The sequence below is a fragment of the Chlorella variabilis genome, assembly GCF_000147415.1.
Source record: "Chlorella variabilis unplaced genomic scaffold CHLNCscaffold_11, whole genome shotgun sequence".
In the NCBI taxonomy this organism is placed as follows: Eukaryota; Viridiplantae; Chlorophyta; class Trebouxiophyceae; order Chlorellales; family Chlorellaceae; genus Chlorella; species Chlorella variabilis.
The window spans coordinates 54,644-71,776 of record NW_005435077.1 but is presented as its reverse complement, the minus strand read 5'-3'; the positions used below and the strand labels follow the sequence as shown (position 1 = coordinate 71,776).

At 62.2% G+C, this 17,133-nt stretch overlaps 2 protein-coding genes across 2 annotated transcripts in view; one reads left to right on the top strand and one right to left on the bottom strand.

Moving 5' to 3' along the window:
- The window catches only part of CHLNCDRAFT_31189 (hypothetical protein), a 5,374-nt gene extending 956 nt beyond the window's left edge, over positions 1–4,418 (top strand). Inside the window, exons 5-20 of the mRNA XM_005847303.1 lie at positions 16–261; positions 453–651; positions 803–937; positions 1,071–1,172; positions 1,311–1,379; positions 1,517–1,674; positions 1,852–2,033; positions 2,147–2,293; positions 2,410–2,476; positions 2,634–2,709; positions 2,822–2,934; positions 3,074–3,171; positions 3,350–3,447; positions 3,536–3,593; positions 3,726–3,824; positions 3,963–4,418. Of these exons, the coding sequence (XP_005847365.1) occupies positions 16–261; positions 453–651; positions 803–937; positions 1,071–1,172; positions 1,311–1,379; positions 1,517–1,674; positions 1,852–2,033; positions 2,147–2,293; positions 2,410–2,476; positions 2,634–2,709; positions 2,822–2,934; positions 3,074–3,171; positions 3,350–3,447; positions 3,536–3,593; positions 3,726–3,824; positions 3,963–4,128 (2,013 nt within the window). The 3' untranslated portion in view covers positions 4,129–4,418. The remainder of the gene's footprint in view (positions 1–15; positions 262–452; positions 652–802; positions 938–1,070; positions 1,173–1,310; positions 1,380–1,516; positions 1,675–1,851; positions 2,034–2,146; positions 2,294–2,409; positions 2,477–2,633; positions 2,710–2,821; positions 2,935–3,073; positions 3,172–3,349; positions 3,448–3,535; positions 3,594–3,725; positions 3,825–3,962) is intronic.
- A 4,411-nt stretch (positions 4,419–8,829) lies between these two features.
- CHLNCDRAFT_52434 (expressed protein) lies at positions 8,830–15,744 on the bottom strand (the record flags this gene model as incomplete). Its single annotated transcript, XM_005847161.1, has 27 exons — positions 8,830–9,061; positions 9,178–9,473; positions 9,588–9,683; positions 9,800–9,977; positions 10,141–10,250; positions 10,336–10,406; positions 10,531–10,678; positions 10,780–10,862; positions 10,958–11,060; positions 11,176–11,279; positions 11,477–11,557; positions 11,691–11,811; positions 11,926–11,971; positions 12,078–12,158; positions 12,331–12,428; positions 12,593–13,295; positions 13,410–13,498; positions 13,649–13,710; positions 13,829–13,952; positions 14,134–14,251; positions 14,369–14,502; positions 14,610–14,692; positions 14,814–14,880; positions 15,008–15,055; positions 15,168–15,215; positions 15,384–15,482; positions 15,580–15,744. 27 exons carry the CDS (start codon positions 15,742–15,744, stop codon positions 8,830–8,832), a joined length of 3,588 nt encoding a protein of 1,195 aa, XP_005847223.1.
- Positions 15,745–17,133: the final 1,389 nt, after the last annotated feature.

The window sequence follows — 17,133 nt, the reverse complement described above, 5'->3', positions numbered from 1 at the left end:
TCCCCCCATTTCCAGCCCCCACCCCCCCCCCCCCCATCCCCTCCACAGGTCTGCGTGTTCACCGCGCCCCTGTTCTCCGCCTTCTGCGCCCTGTCCACCTACCTGTTCATGAAGGAGGTGCGGGGGCAGGGGGCAGGGCTGGCCTCCGCCGCCATCATCGCCGTCGTCCCCTCATACATTTCGCGGTCGGTGGCTGGGTCGTACGATCTGGAGGCTGTGGCCATCTTCGCCCTCGTCTTTGTCTTCTACCTCTACGTCAAGGTGGGTGCAGCGCCTGGGGCGCTGTTGGGGTTGAGGGCGGGGGGAAATTCAGGCGGGGACAGAGCGCGCAGTAAGCTGCTGATCCCATCTTGCTGGTTCAGCGGTTGTCGCTGTCCTATGTGCCGAGCCCCTTGCGCACCTCACCGCGTTCCACGCCCCGCCTCCCCCTTCCCCCGCCTCCTCTGCCACAGACGCTGAACACGGGCAGCCTGAAGTGGGCCACCGCGCTGTTCTTTGGCTACCTCTACATGGTGGCCTCCTGGGGTGGCTACTCCTTCATCGCCAACCTTCTCCCCATCCACTGCCTCGCCTGCATTGTCTTCCAGCGCGTGTCAGCCCGCCTCTACATCGCATACGCGCCCTGGGTCATCCTGGGAGCACTGGCGGCAGGTGCGCGCCAGGATTTGAAGGGCAGCGAGGGTGGCGTCTGGGCAGGGGATGGTGTTTGATGTCGTTCGGTGCGGTGAGGCTGCCCACTCTTGATTCTGCGCCTTTTTCCATGCTTCTCTGGCGCTGCCCTCTCAACAACCTCTGCCTGCAGCCAACATCCCTGTGATTGGGTTCAACGCGGTGCTGATGAGCGAGCACATGGCATCCTTCTTCGTTTTTGGGCTGCTGCACGCCGCGCTGGCCATCCAGTACATCCAGCAGATGCTGCCTCCCCGCGCCTACTCGGGTGGGTGTTGCTTTGGTTGGTGTGTGTGCGGATGCGGCAGACACACGATCTGGTCCATGTTTCTTGGCCCACACACATACAGTAGACCACTCTCCCAACCCTGCCTTGTTCCTTGGCCCCTTTCCGCTCACAGCCGCCAAGAAGCTGGTGCTCACGTTTGGCACCACCGCGTTGGCAGTGGTCATGGCGCTGGTGGTCTCCTACGTGGCTGCCTCCCCGACATTTGGATGGACAGGTGCGGAGCCGCAGCACTGCAGCACTCTGCTCTGCCCTGTATGCTATGCAGCTGTAGCCCCCCTGTTGCACTTGCGTTCTGATCACATTGCCTGCCAACAACCTGCCTCTCCCCTGCCCATGCCACTCTCTCCCTCAGGCCGGTCCCTGTCTCTGCTGGATCCCACCTACGCGTCCAAGTACATCCCCATCATCGCATCCGTGTCGGGTGCGGCCCTGGCGTGCGCTCCTTATGCATATCCAACAACAAAGTTGGGCCTGCTGTTTGGGGGCTTCCATTTCCCGCGCACCCTGCCAACCTTTGCTCATGGCGTGCTGTCTGCCGCTTGCCTGCCCTCCCCGCAGAGCACCAGCCCCCCTCCTGGTCCTCCTACTTCACAGACCTGCACATTTCCTCGCTGCTGGCGCCCGCGGGCCTGCTGCTCTGCTTCCGCCCCCTCACTGATGCCTCCCTCTTCCTTCTGCTCTACGGCGTGACCGCCGTCTACTTCTCGGGTGTCATGGTGAGTAGGGCGCCTGCGCTGTGCAGTGCTGTGCAGTGCTGTGCAGTGCTGTGGGTGTGGCTGAGGTTGGTAGCGAGAGTGTGCATGTGTAGCAAGATTGCATTGCCTCATGTGCATGCCTCCTTTAGGAACTTCTTCTCGGCATTGTTCCCCGACTGCCCTGTTTCCTGCTTGCAGGTTCGTCTCATGCTGGTGCTAGCCCCGGCAGCGTGCTGCCTGGCTGGCCTGGCACTGTCCGAGGTCACATCCTACCTGGCCACCTCACTGGCGGCGGCGCAGCTGGATGGTGACAGCGCACAAAAGCAGGGCAAGAAGGCGGAGGATGGGGCAGGTGGGCAGGTGGCGGATTTTGGTTTGCGGTGGCAGCCAGTTGGTGTGCTGAGAGGGTCACTTTCATTGCCTCTCCTGCTGGGGCCCTGCCTGCAGAGGACTCCACTGCTGCCCCCAGTGGCTCCAAGAAGGCGTCAGCTAGCTCCACAGCGGACAAGGGCGGCAAGAAGGGCGCCAAGCACGCCAAGAAGAGCGCGAGCGCCGACAGCGGCTGGATATCCGATACGTGGCGCCCGCTGCCCAAGGATGTGGCGATTGTGGGCCTGATCCTGGTGTTTGCGGGAACGAGGTGGGTAGTCGGGGAGGGGCGGCGACGCAAGAGCGAATGGCAGGCGACAGGCGTCATTAATGCGTTCGCCTTCGCCTTACCTCCTGCCTGGCCATTGCCCCTGCCCCCTGCTGCAGCTTGTTCTACAAGCACTCTGTGTACGTGGCGGGGGAGATGTACAGCGCCCCATCCATCGTGCTGCAGGTGGGAGCAGGAGCCCGGGACAGCCTGCTGCATTCACCAGCATATTGTGCAGTTGTTGGTGTCAGCCGCAGGGCCGGTGCCGTACCACAATCATGCACCAAATGCGGGCTTGTTTCCCTCTCAACTGCCGCTCTGAGCCCTTCCTGATGTCCTGCAGAGCCGGCGTGCTGATGGTGGCATCAAGGTATTTGACGACTTTCGTGAGGCATACGCCTGGCTCTCGTACAACACAGGTGAGGTGTGGGGTGGCTGGTTGGCTGGCTCGAGAAAGAACGGGTTGGTGGCGCCGGCCTTCCTCCTGCCCCCTACCTGTGCCACCCACCAGCACACCCGCTTGCCCTACAGATCCCGATGCCAAGGTGGCCAGCTGGTGGGACTATGGCTACCAGACCACCGCCATGGCCAACCGCACCGTCATCGTGGACAACAACACCTGGAACAACACCCACATTGCCACCGTGAGTTTAGACATGGCAGTGGCCTGGGCCTGGCAACCACAGGCATGGCGGTTGACATTTTCATTCTCAAAAGTCAGTCCACCACCTGGTGCTCAACTGTGTACCTGCAATATGCCATCCGCGTTTCCCGCGACCGCAGGTTGGGCGCGCGATGTCCAGCCCGGAGCGCAAGGCGTGGCAGATCTTCCGCAGCCTGGATGTGGAGTATGTGTTTGTGGTGTTTGGCGGCTTCATCGGGTGGGTGCAGCGCTGGCTTGGACTGGCTTCGAGGATGGGGCAGCGGAGGGAGTGGGTCGCGAGGGCTGGGCCTGCAAACCCAGGAGCCCATTGGGGAGGCTGCGTGGTGGGGCTTGCACCACGCAGCCCTCGAGCCTCTGTTGCCGCTGCCCGCCACCCCCTGCTGCCCTCCTTGCAGCTACCCCAGCGACGACATCAACAAGTTCTTGTGGATGGTGCGCATCGGCGGCGGCGTGTTCCCCGAGATCAAGGAGCCAAACTATCTTGGCAGCGACGGTGGGTGGCTCCTTGGCAGCTTGTGCGCTCTCATCCCTTTGCCCTGCCACCGCGCCTTGCCCACCAACTTGGGCCCTCTGTCCCGCAGGCAACTACCGTGTGGATGACCAGGCGGGCAAGGCGCTGCTGGACTCCACCATGTGGAAGTGAGCCCAGCGGGGGCTCAGCAGCTGGGGCAGGCTGCGTGCATGTTGTATCTTGCAGGCGTGCCTGCTGGCCACAGCACATCGCTGGGCGCTCTCTCAGCACCACCCACTCCCGCACCATTGTTTGTGCAGGCTGTCCTACTACCGCTTTGCCGACTGCGGTCCCATGTTTGGTGCACCACGCGGCTACGACCGTGTCCGCAACACCGTCATCGGCAAGACAGACTTCGAGTGAGTTGCCACCGGCCGCCCAGCCACTACTTTACTTGTCGGTGTGCCTCCAGCAGCTGCCGACCATGTCTGGCCCATCTGGCCTGCCTGGCGGCATGGTTGACCACTGGGCCCCCCGCCCTCCCCCCTGCCTCGCAGGCTCAAGTACTTTGAGGAGGTGTTCACCAGCGAGCACTGGATGATGCGCATCTACCGCGTGCTGGACAAGCCCAACCGCGACACCAAGCTGCGCAACCCACGCCGCACCAAGGTCACCAAGAAGGCCCGCAGCAAGCGGAGAGGCGCGTCGGGGGCGCTGTCCTGAGGGGGCTCCGCTCGATGGGTGCGGGCACTGCTGCGACATGCTGGGCAGCAGGCAGGAAGTTGTGCCCCTGATGCGCAAGCACAGATGTGCCTTAGCGTCTGATGCCGTTAATGGGAGCACTGCGGCGCACTAGTGCCCCAGATTTTGCGCGATCGTCTTGTTTCCTTTGGTGCTTTGTTTTCACCGCCAGTCCAAATGATATTGGCTTCTCCTCTGTGCTGCACATCTCTAGCTGTTCAGCTGACATCACCAGCTTTATGGTCAGTGATGGATGCAAACACTAGACAAGCAGGGATTACAGTTTGAGCAGGAAGCGCCAACAAGAAGGAAACATAGTACACAGTGATATAGCAGCGGGACCACACGCTAGAAAAATCCGCCGCCTGCGGTGGCCGCTCGTTCAGCTGCCATTGCTTGCACCCTGTCAGCCAGGATCGACCGCGCCTGCCGCAGCTCTGCCTGCAGCTGGGGAAGGGGCAGTGGCTGTCCCGCTGCATCCACCTGCGGTTCCATCAGGCAGTCCTGCCGCCGCCGCACCTCGGCCCGCAGCTCCTCCAGTCCCATGCCCAATAGCCGCGCCTGCTCAACTTCCCATTCCTGGCGTCGTGCTGTGCCGGACTGTACTGCTGCTTGCGACTCGCCTTCCTGCCCGCCGCCCGCCTGCTGCCCGTCTGAACGGCGTTCTGTTCCTGCCTCTTCAGCAACTGCTGCATGACCTCCGGCTTCTGCGCCAGCCGGCCGCGCCGGCTCATACGCGTCCCATTCATCCCACCAGGGGAAGCCGCCGCCATCCTCCAGCCAATCATCGTCAATGGCATCATCCCAATTGACGCTGGTGCTGCCATTCATCCATGCCTCTGCTCCTGTGTGGTCTGTTCGAGCTCGTTTGCTGCCAGGGGAGGAGCCATGGCCTGAGCTGCCATCCGGGCCATGCTTACCCTCACCTTCCTGTAGGCTCTGCAGCAGACGGTCTGCTGCTGCATGCAGGTGCTTAAAGGCATCGGCTGCCCCCACCAGGCGGCACTTGTCGGGGTGCACCACCGCCGCCAGCCGCTTGTACTGCCGCCGCACATCGGCCGAGCTAGCAGATGCTGCCTCCAGGCCAAACACCTGTGTACAGGAATAAACAAGGGCAACATGAGGGTGCCGGTTGGTCCAGCTTGGCAATGCAAGCAACTAAAAAGTGTCCAGTAAGCGGTGGCTAGATACGCCACGCTGAGGTGTTGCAAAGCACACAACGCGCCTCCCCACCTTCCACCAGGCCTTGGAAGCGCCGGTGCTGCAGCTGCCACTAGCCAGCTGCACTTGGCAGAGCGCCTGCATCTGGCGCACCGGAAGCAGCTGGTGCAGTGGCTGCGGCAGCACTGCCAGCAGCGCCAGACACGCCACCGGGCTGCCGCCTGCCAGACGATGTTCAGCGGCCGCTATGACCTCATCAGCATGTGTCTGCCCAGGCTGCTGTGCCTGGCTTGCTGGAGCCATGCTGGTCCACATGCACAAGTTGTGCCTGCGAGTGAACTGCAGTGCTGGCACTGTCCAGCGCTCGCTGGGCCACTTCATGCGCTGCGGGCAGGTGGGCTGCGTGTGCTGCGATGCCCGCCTGGGCCGCTCCCAGCTGCTCCACCAGCCTCTGCAGGCCCTCTACTGCGCGGGAGGTGCCTGCGAAGTGCTTCTCCTGAGCCACCAAGCCGTGGGCGGCGGTGTGAACTGCCTGCAGAGTGGTGGGGAGTGGGCGGTGGCAGGTTGCGGCGGCAAGACGGCGGCGGCAAGTGTGTGATCTGGCCTGGCGGTCACTCACGTGAGCTCCGGAGCCTGCCACTGCCGCCTGGGAGAGCCCCACAGCCGCAGACACCCCGCCAGCAGCCTGGTCCAGCAGGTGCTTGGGCAGAGCCTGCTTTCTTTGCATCCGTCACTGCATCTGTAGAGCAGAAGAAGAGCATGTCTGTGCTTGTCGACCTCAAAAAGCTTGCAGGCCTCATGTACGATTTAATTGTACTCCACCATGCGCCGGAGCTCTCAACGAACACACGATCGATCGTGGGGGCATTCAGCCAGCATGGTGGCTCTCAGCAGCATCCAGCTGGACAGCAGCCTGTTCCACGAACACAAGACTGCTGCGGCGGTCATCGGCGGCGCAGCTGGGCTGGCAACCCTGGGCTACCTGTATGCCCGGAGCAGCGGCTACAAGAGGAGCCCCAGCAGCTTTGACATCAGCGGGGGCGCCGTCGATGCGGGCAAAGTCAAGGACACGGTGAGGCCCGTGGCGAGCTATGCCAGGGCCCGGGGAGCTTGAATTGAATGATGGGGAGGTAAAGGGCACCCTCGGTCCTCCTACCCTTCCTGCCGCGGGCTTGCCGCCATGCCCGGCGGGTGGGCGGCGGGTGGGCGCCGCGGTGCTTTCGCCACGCCTGCAGAAATGCTACACCTTCCAACCATGAACTCACACCACCCCTTGCTGACTTGGCATGCACAGGTGAAGGAGTACTATGGCGAGTACAACACGCTGGAGCGTGGCAAGGGTGCGGTGATGAAGGAATCGCAAAAGGCAAGCCATGGGGACACACATGTGCCGCCGACGCTAGCGCAACGGCTCATTTGGACAGCTACATGCAGGCTGCATTGTGCTGCACACTAGCTGTTGCGTGGCATGACCTCCTCCCCGCTTTGCCTGCTGCTTGCCATGCCACCCTCCGTCTGTGCCCCGTCCCTTTTTTGCCTCAGGTGGCTGACCTGGTGGACAAGTTCTACTCCCTGGTCACCGACCTGTACGAGTGGGGGTGGGGCCAAAGCTTCCACTTCTCCCGCAAGCTGCCCAACCGCAGCTGGTCGGCCAGCGAGGTGGCGCATGAGGCCTGGGCCGCAGCCACCATCCGGCTGGGCCCTGGCAAGACGGCGCTGGATGTGGGCTGCGGCGTGGGTGGGCCCATGCGCACCGTGGCGGCGGTCAGGTGGGCGCTGGGATAGCCTGGGATTGTACATGGCGCCGCGCTGCAGGCCAGGGGTGCTGCCGGGGTCCTCGCGGATGGGTCGTTGTCTCTGCACCCTGCCTTGAGCGCGCTGATTGACACCCCCCCCCCTCCCCCCGCGCGGGCCCCTCTCCCCCGGCGCAGTGGCGGCAACGTGGTTGGAATCACCATCAACGAGTACCAGGTGAAGCGCGCCACCTACCACAACGAGAAGCAGGGGCTGGCGGCGCAGTGCCGCGCTGTTCGTGGCAACTTCCTGGAGATGCCCTTTGAGGCGGAGCGCTTTGATGGGGCGTATGCAATGGAGGCCACCTGCCACGCACCCACGCTGGAGCAGGTTGGTGTGTTGGGGTGGGTGGTGGGGCCAGCGATGGTGTGGTGACACCAGGTTTGTCGGCACAGGCATGTCCCATTGGCACAGCATCTCACCGTGGTGGCAGCTGCCTGCTGCCTGCCTGCCTCTACGTGCAGGTCTACTCCGAGGTGTACCGCGTGCTCAAGCCGGGCGCCATCTTCATGACGTACGAGTGGGTCACCACCCCGCTGTATGACCCCACCAACAAGCAGCACGTGGCGTGCGTGGATGAGATCATCATTGGCAACGGCCTGCCGGTGAGGCCAGGCTGTTCCTGGCGGAAGGGCAGCGGTGGGTGGAGTAGTGCAGAAAAGGAGAGCTTGCTGTTTGTGCTGCATGTTCGTGCTGTTGCTTGGCACGACCTCACTGCATGCTGCCTCTTGCTCACACAATGCTTGCAGGACATGCGGACCTGGAAGCAGGCGGAGCAGGCCGGCACCGCTGTGGGCTTCAAGCTGCTAGATAGCAGGGACGTGGCGCAGGCATCCAAGACCGCAGTGCAGCCATGGTGAGTAGCGGAAGAATTTGCGCATGACATAATTGGGGATGGCATATGCCGGTCAATCACCGCTGCCACGTGCGGGTTCGAGCATGCAATGCTGTTCCGCGGCTGCCTGCCTCACAGGTACATGCGGCTGGGCGGCAACGTGCCAATCTTGAAGTGGATTGGCAGGTTCAATGGCTCGATTGTCAATGTGATGGAGTTCCTGCGCATCGCGCCGCGTGGCATGGGCGACGTACACAAGATGCTGTTTGACACGGGAGGTGCGTCTCGACGCGATGCAGTGTTGTGACCTGGTGATGGGGTGGTTGGACTGCCGGCTACTTCTTTGCATGCTAGCCGTTGACACCTGTGATGGTGCATCTTCCCCCGCAGTTTCCATCATGGAGGGCGGGATTGAGGGCATCTTCACCCCCATGCACATGTTGGTGTTCCAAAAGCCGGAGAACGCCAAGTCCCCTGCCAAGTCGCCCAGCAAGAAGAAGGACAGCAGTAAACAATGAGTAGTCGGACTTTTATGCTGACTGGCTCTCGGCATGGTCGGCCGGCGCGATCCTGCATCTGTTCCCATTCAACATTTTTTCACTTATGTGATTTGGATCATTGTTTGCTTTGTCCTCTTTCCAAGAAAGTTGCAATTTTTGCCAGCGCGAGGTTTAGGAAATAGGAGCCCTGTTCCATTGCAGGACAAATGCGGTTCATCTTCAAATTTGTGCGTCTACCAAATTTGTACCCAATCCTAACACAAGGAAACTCTGAGGAAAAGGGTAAAAGCTCGATGCATTGTATGATCAAACCAACAAGGTGCGATTTCTGCACCAAACTGGTGTGAAAGGTACACCAATCGCTTACCGGTCAGCTGTCCACCCACGCTGTCCTCATCCCCGCCAGGCGCCACCCGCCAGCTTGCGCTGCAGGAGCACCACCTTGCACGCCTTCTTGAGTTTGGGGTTGAGGCAGTGCTTGCACTCGCCACACTTCTCCAGCGCAACAAAACGGCCGCGCTTGATGCGTGGTGGGGACGGGAAAGCATCGATGCTGCCGGCCGTCTCGTCGGCAGCTGACGACCTTGCATGGCGCTTGCGGGTGCGGCCAGCGTCAGCCTCGGGGCTGCACCAAAGGGAAAGGAGGACGGGCAATTCAGGAGGGGGGCAGGGACTGGCACAACCAGCCCCGGCCACAGCCACAGGACGTGCAACTGGCGCGGCTGCGCGGGCGCAGGTCACCTGATGCCAAACAGCTCTGCATACTCGCCAATGAGCCCGCCCGCTGAAGCAGGCGCAGCGGCCCCCGACTCTGCTGCCTCCTTGCCCTTATTGCCGCCAGCTGTGGCCGCCTTGCCCTTGCCCTTGTCCTTGCCGCCGCCTGAAGCGAGACTGGCGTGCTGCGCCGCCTGGCCCGCTGCTGCACGCGCCTCGTGCTGGGCAGCTGCCACCACCTCCTGTTCCTCAGCTGTCAGCTCAGGTACTGCTCCCGTGGCCTGCAGCCCCTTGACTGCGCTGCCAAACAGCACCTCAAAGGCCTGCGCAGCGGCACCAGCAATGGGCAAATGTCAGAAGCTTCCCATCCCTAGTGCCCTGCCCATTGCCAGGCCAGCCAGCTGCAGCTAGCTCACGCCGCACCAGGCTCAGCCCACCTCCCGGTTCTTGCGGCGCAGCTCCTCTGTTGACATGACATACGGTGGCTGCTCGTCCGCCTGCAGAGGCGGTGGCAGAGCCTCCACAATCGGGCCCTGCAGGCAGCCAGGCAAGTAGGCAAGTGACGACGCATGCCTGTGGCAGCTTCTCAAAACCGCCGGCATGCTGCCCATACAGCCAGCCTGCCGGGCAGTGCGGGTAGGATACACACCGCGATGCGACGCCCGTGGTCCCTGCTCCGCAGCTTCTCCTGGGCCAGCTTGAGGCGGTGTTGTGCCAGCGCCGCATCGCGCGGCCACTGCTCCACCGGGCTGGCCAGCCGGATGCGCTCATCATGTTGCCACAGGCGGTGCATGCCCACCTCCCCATCATCGTAGCAAACTGTGTGTCTGTGCAGGGAGGGCAGGCAGCCAAGAGTCGGGTGTTGCAGGCCATCTCCACACGCCCTTTTCCCCCACTCATGCCAGTCCTGCCCCTCTGCACGGCGCCTGCCGGGGCGCCCTCGCCTCATTCCCACCCGCTATCCCGCCTGTGCACTGCCCTTGGGCTCACTCTGTGGACACGGCATCGTACAGCGCCAAGATGCCCGAATAGAAGCACTGGTCGCCCTGCCACCACACCTCCACACGCGCTCCCACGGCTCCCTCGCCGTTGACACCAATCTGCAGGGTGGAGGTGTAAAGCAGAAAGAATGGTTGGAAAAGTGGGACATGGTAGGCGTGCGTAAGGAAGACCCAGCGCTCCCACCTGTGCCCCCGCATGTCCCGACAGTGCGGCGGCCTTCATACGCTGCGTAAGGCAGTCGAAGCGGCGCTGACCTGCAGGCTCACATGTGGGGCATAAAGGCGTATGAGAGTGGAGAGCCATCAAATGGACAACCAGGGGTGGCCAAAGTCACTTGAACCAAAAACGCTCATTTCCCGACCCCCATACATCACATACCCGCGTAGTTGTTCATGCATGTCTTGCACTGTCCACAGCGCTGCTTAAGGTTGATAGCACCCGCTGCCGCCGAGGCGCGGGTGCGCCGCATTCGGTCTGCCTCCAGGCAGTTGCGGTGGTGCTTGATGTGCAGGCTGGCCTTGGCATCCTGCGTTCGAGCAGAATGGTGGGCAGAGTGTAGACGCGACAGGAAGGCACGACAGGCTCCCCGGCTTTGAAAATGCATCAAACAGCAGCAGGTAGCATCACCTTGAGGGCACACCCCATCTCATTCCCATGTTTCCAGCGCCCGCCGTTGCTCTTGACCAGCGCAAATGCCTCGCGCTCGCGCTCTGCGGGCGGGGCAGGCGCAGCGCAGAAACACATGCTGACAAGCATGGCAAAGTATGTTGGGGCGAGCACAGCAGTGCGCAGGCCCCCCCCAAACCTGCATTGCCTTCAAAGGACTCCAGCTCCGAGGCTCGATACCACTGCCACTTGCCGCTGCTGATTGGTAGGTAGCAGACCAGCACACGCAGGCTCTCAGCGCGCTGCAGGTGGTGTAGGATAGCACACAAGGCCCATATTCTGACATCTGCCCTCTGCACGGTTGGACAGTACTGTCTCATAACTATGAAAACAGCAGCATGGTTTACAGCTTCGCACCTGCTCAGGCGTCAGCTTGGCCGCCAGCTTTTGGTACTGCGGCAGGCTCACCAGCTTCTCAGTGGCGGACAGAGCCCTGACTGCCCCAGCCGGAAGGTCGCGACCTGCGCGCACAAATGGGTCAGCACTTGCCAGGGCGCATCAGCACTTGCCAACACCACTCGTCACAGCGCATCAGCGCTTGCCAACACCACTCGTCACAAGAAAGAGCATCAGTGGAAAAAGCAAAATCTAACACACCCACAGGTTCAGTGCATGCAGGCCCTGCATTGTCCACCGCACAACATCCCTCCCCACCCACCCGCCGGCATGTCTAGCGGGTCCAGCTTCTCGCCCGGCCACCAGCAGCCCACGGTCTTGTCCCGCACCCACACCAGGTCGCCTGCACAAGGAACGTGGCGTGGAGGTGCGCAGCTCAGTGAACAAGACAGCCGGGGCGGGCAGGTGCAGCCGGGAGGAGGGATGCAGCAGGCTGGCAGCAAGGTGTGAGCCCATGTACTCGTACTCCCACCCACCAATCATGTCTGCGTCGGTCAGCAGGCCCGGGATGCGCACGATTTCGTGGGCCTCCGCCGAAATTCGGGCGCCGTTCTGCAGCAGCTTCTCAATGGTCTGCCCCACGTCCCACCCCTTCTCCTGCAGAGTGCTAAGGTCAAGGGACAAGCCGGCAAGATCTGCGCACATGTGGTTTGCAGGGGCACAGGATGTATGGCAGGCTGCAGCTGAGCATAAGGCGGGCAGCGCGCGCACCCTCATGCGGTGAAGGTAGGTGTGAATCTCCTCCTGGGTTGCCTCCCTGCAGAAGGGACACAAGCGCATGGCACCAGAATCACTTTTGTCTGTTGGCTGTTGTTTCAAATAGAAATCGATCAAATTGTGTACCCTCCCGGGTCCTGACCCACCTGCCCACATCCGCAATGAAGTCCCCCAGCGGAACAAACGGCATGGGCACTGGGCACTCGCTCATTTCCTCGCAGCCAAAGCTGTACGGGCAGCAGCAAGCAGGGCCGAGGACCCTAGCACTTGGGCATGCTCATAAACAGAAACACCTCTGTGCGCTGGTGAAAGGGCGTTGCCAACCGGGCAGTGAGACAAAAGCAGGCCAGGATGCCAGGAGCACTAGGCGCTGTTGACCAGCCCCTCGGCGCCGCTTACCAGCCCAAACCCCGCACATACCAGGCCGCACGAGGCCAGGCCTCACGATCCCACTGCGATTGCTGCCGTGCCACCTGTTGCACTAGGCCACGCTGCTTCTGCAGCACAGCGGCAGGGTGCAGGAGCCAAGAGTGAGAAAAGAAGAGTCAGGGGCAGTTGAGTGCAGCCTCAAAGCACAACCGAGTTGCCAGCAGTCCCTTTACACCCTTTGCCAGCAGCACCAGCGCAGGCCAGTGAGGCAGGCGGGCAGGCAAGGGCGCACCCTGCGCACGATGGCAGCCTGGAACAGGTCTTGTTGGTCCGCCTCAGCCTCGGCACGAGCCAGCCGTGCCTCAGCCTTTGCAGATCCTTCACCCCTTTCGCCAGGTTGGCTGGCCTTGGGCACAGCCACCACCATGGGGGTCGCTTGGGTCCCCCTATCATCCACAGCATCTGCATCTGCGGCGACAGCGGCGGCAGGGATGCCGCTGGCACCATCGCCCTCGCTGCCCTCGCCCTCGCACCCAGCAGCAGCAGCGGTGCTGTGCGGCTCGGGTGGCATAGAGCCCTCGCAAGGCGTCAGGGGTCCTGAGGGCTGGGTGGGGGAGGCTGTGGAAGCGCCAGCTGCAGCCGCCGCCTGCTGTGCACGCTCCGCCGCTGCCTGCTTCCTGGCGGCGCGTGCCACCGCAAGCATCTCCGCCGCCTCTGCATCCGCCCCCACAAAGCCCTCCACATCGCTTCCCTCGTCCTCGCTGCTGCCGCTGGTGCTGGCATCGCCATCGTCTGCGCCGCTGTCAGCTCCCGCCGCCACCTCGTCGCCGGCGACTCCAGCCAGTATTGCCTCGGCTGCTGCCGCGGCGCGCTCACGGCGCTTGCGCCGCCGCGACACCTCCTTCTTGCGCTGTGCGATGCTGAGGTAACGAAAGATGACTGCGTCCTGCAGCTGGTTCGTGGCCACGTGGCTCCACACATGATGCGGGCGGGGCCTGCGAACAGTTGCAGCAATCGGACTTGGTGGCATTGGTGTCAACCAGCGTCAGCTAGCAAGAGGGGCCAGGCCAATATGTGCTTGTGGAGTTGCCTTCATCATTCCCGCTCACCACATGGAGGCATCCGCCTCTGGGGCTGCACCCTCAGTCAACAGCGCCTCCAGGGGGCGGTCGGCAGTGGACACACCATGATACTTGTACTACATACATGATGGTATGTAGTATGCACCATTCAATTGGGGGGACGGAGGGTTGTGGCATTGCAGCAGGGCAGCACGGCGAGACAAGATGAGGAGGCCAAGACCGAGGGCCGACACATCGGCCTGGCACATCTACGGCACCCAACTCACCTGGTAAGGGTTGGCCAGCCGCTCCCCCAGCCACCTGGCCACTGGTACTGTCACGGCATTGCCTGCAGGCAAGCAAAAGCACCCCCAGAGACACACCCAACACTGGCGAATTGGCAAGCAGCAAGGATTGTGCTGGCCTCGCAAGCACGAAGTTGTGGCAGGGAGGGCTGCGGCACCCACCCAGGAGGTCCCATCGCTTGCTGGCTGCAGCCTCGGCATTTTCCTCACGACGAGCGCTACGGTGGGCGGCCAGGCCCGGGGTCTGGATGGGCCAGCAGGGGCGGGTGTGGCCCTCCTCCAGGCCCTGCAGGCGTCCAATTAGTCGGACCATCAGCACAATCAACTGCAAGATTCTGCAACCCTCCCAAAATCGTGAACACGCTGGCAGGCTTTGTTGATGCGTGCCTATGCCTTATGTTTCACATTCTGCCGATCTGCTCAGGTTGGTATCACCGCTGCCAGCTCCCAGCCTGTGTTGAACATACCTGCAGCCGCTCGGCATCCTCGACACGCAGCATGCCCGAAGCGCCATCCGCCAGGAGCAGCAACATGCGGTCATTGCAGGTGGTGAACGTGGGAACCACATCCTCCCCGGCGGGGCTCCTGCACGACAGCGCACGGCACATGCGGCAGGTGGACCAAGCTGTTGCTGGCATCCAATCCAAAAAAGGCAGTAGCAAAAATCACAGGTGCAAGATCAAGCCCCAGAAGGCCACTCACATGGCATTGCCCATGTCCAGAGCATAGGACACGCGGTTGTGGTGCCGCATGTTGCGCAGCTCGTTAGCATGGCAAGGATAGCACCTTCGCCCGCCAAACAAGTGCTCGCAGCCGCCCGTGCACTTCTGGGCTCCCTGCAACCAGGCCAGGAAAAGCATGCTTCAGCACTAGCAGCTGAGAATTGGTCCGGCTGATCGGCAGGTGGCCCGGATCTCGCTGGCTTGCTGCACCAGTTGCCAACCTGCGAGAGCAGCACGTCTCGCGCATCACCATGCAGTGCCGCCACCATGAACACCCGGCGGCGGCGATTGGGCACGCCAAATCCTGCAGGCAGGACGGCAGTGTGTGTCCACAGGGCAGCAGCAACTGCCAGCTGCTGGCGAGCGACACAAGACTGTGCCTATGCTGCCAGCGCCATTGCGGAGGCTGAGCCTGCCCTACCCACCTGCCGAGTTGACAACGCGGTATGCCCAGCTCTGGTAGCCCAGCTCAATGAACTTCTGGGCACAGTGCTGCAAAGCAGCGGCAGTGGCAAGGAGTAAATGGAATTATGATATCACATGGTGTCATATCACACGATGTTGGGAAGAACAGTTGGGGCGCTTTGCTGTTGCGTGCCTCTGTCCCCATTCCACCCACCTGCATAACGGGGGGCTCCCCTGCATGTCTGTCCAGCAGCGCTTCCACCTGCAGAGCAAGGCAGCCACAAAAGCAAGTGCGGTGCTCAGCAAGGAGAGGTCTGTCAACAGCTCCATAGACCAGCCTCAGCAGCAACGGCACAAACGCGCGGTGCCCTCACATTCTCGAGCAGGACCCACGGTACCGGCCGGTTGTCATCCTTGGCGCGCTGCAAATAGCACGGAGCGCAAATAGCAGGGAGTCAGCTCAATCACGGTCGCTCATCTAGTTCTCACATTGCCTTGCGTTACAACCAAGCAGATGCCCAGTATGTCTGCCTTGCCATGTCCTTCGTGCGCCTCAAGTGCTGCCAGCTTGCCTGCAGCAGCCTGAACACGTGGCGCACGAGACCGGTGGATTGCCCCTCCAGGCCTCGCCGCAGCCCCGCACGGCTGACGTCAATGCAGGGGAAGCCAGCCACCAGCAGCTCGGTCTCCTGCAAGCATGGACACGTGGGTATGGCCTTACGAAGCAGGCAAATTTGATTTGATGATTATTGGCTATGGAAAACCCGATGCATAGTGCCCACCCACCTCTGGCAGCCTCTCCAGGCTGATCACGTCATCGTGGATCCGCACGCCAGGGAAACTGCTGCGCAGGACCTGCAATAATGGCAGACGCTGGCGGGCATGTCTCCAAACTCTCAACAGTCCCAGAATTACACCAGCCAGGGCATGTGACGGCCTTTGAGCAGCCATGTCTGGCTGCAGGTATGCAGTCGCGTGCCTGCCGGGCTCCAGCATCGCTGTCGCACAGCAGCAACAGCTCGTGCCCGGCCTGCAGGTGCATGGGGCGGAGACGGCGCCCTTGGCAGAGCATCTGCAACCTGCACTGCCGCAGCGCCCACCAGGACCACACAAGTGCCCACAACACGCCCAGATAGGTGCCGTCGGCAGCAGGCCCCTGGCCTACTTGGTGGAGCCCCTGGTCCAAGCCGCCCGCTCCCGAGAACAAGCTGGCCACTTTCATTTTCCGAGAAATGGAATCGCCTTGATATCCGGGGCGCCTGGGGTGGGTGCCGGGCCAAGGGTGATGGGCGCTAGGGTTGTTGTGGTGGTGGTCTAGCTGCAGTGGGCAAAATGCAGACAGGGGCCTTGAGGAGCGGGTGGGATGGAGGGATTAGGCAGCACAGCTCAGCAGTGCAGCACACGAGGCGAAAGCTGGTGAAACGCATAGAGCGCGACAGGAGCCTCTGCAGACCGCAGCGGCGATCCAATCCACCTTGCGTGGCCCCACCGCAACCAATATCGATCGCGTGGGCGATGGGCTCGCTTCCAAGGGCAGCTTACCGCAATACTGCGGTAAACAGCCCTGGCCGTTTCGCGCCTTGGAGATCGGACCTCGCTAGGCACGCCTGAGGATCGGCAGGGGGAGAGGACTCGATTTTCGGGGAGCACCTGGCCAGCGTGGCAATGTGTTGCCCGCTGATGTGGCACCTCCCCCGATTCGTCTGGCTCATCAGGCACGCTCTCTCCCGCGATCCCTCCCTTTCCTTCGCCTTTCAGAGTCTCTAAGGCTTCTATTTCTCCCCTCCCGCACCCCGCAGCTGCCGCAAATTTAAAATTATGAACCAACCTGTCATCCTTTATGCCTTAGAACGGCGCCAAAACGGCGCCAAGAATGTGTTTCTCACTAAGTCAGATGTAGAGGGCATCATCCGGATCAAGCAGGGCGACCAGCAGGCGCCCTCAGGCCGGCGGCGGCGGGGTGCAGGAGGGGGGGCGGCAGTGCAGGGCGGCACCAAGAACTACAGCAAGAAGGTGCTGCAGTTCTTCCAGGTGCTGAAGGGCGCTGGCGGTCAGGACATCCTGTGCCGCTGCGTCAAGCGCAGCGGAGAGTGGCGGTGGTGCCCCGTGGTGCCGCTCGAGGAGCTGCCCCGAGTGATCAAGGAGCACCACGAGCGGGCGACTGGCTTCAGCGGTGTGGAGAAGCTGTACACACATGTGAGTGATACAAGGGGTGCAATGCTGCCGCCAGACCAACTGGAGAGTGCTCTGCATCAGGCAGCAACCGGATGCATCGCAGCAAGCACGGGGGGTGCGGCACGGCCAAGGTGGCGCTGCCCTCCTCTCCATCTATCCCTCCTT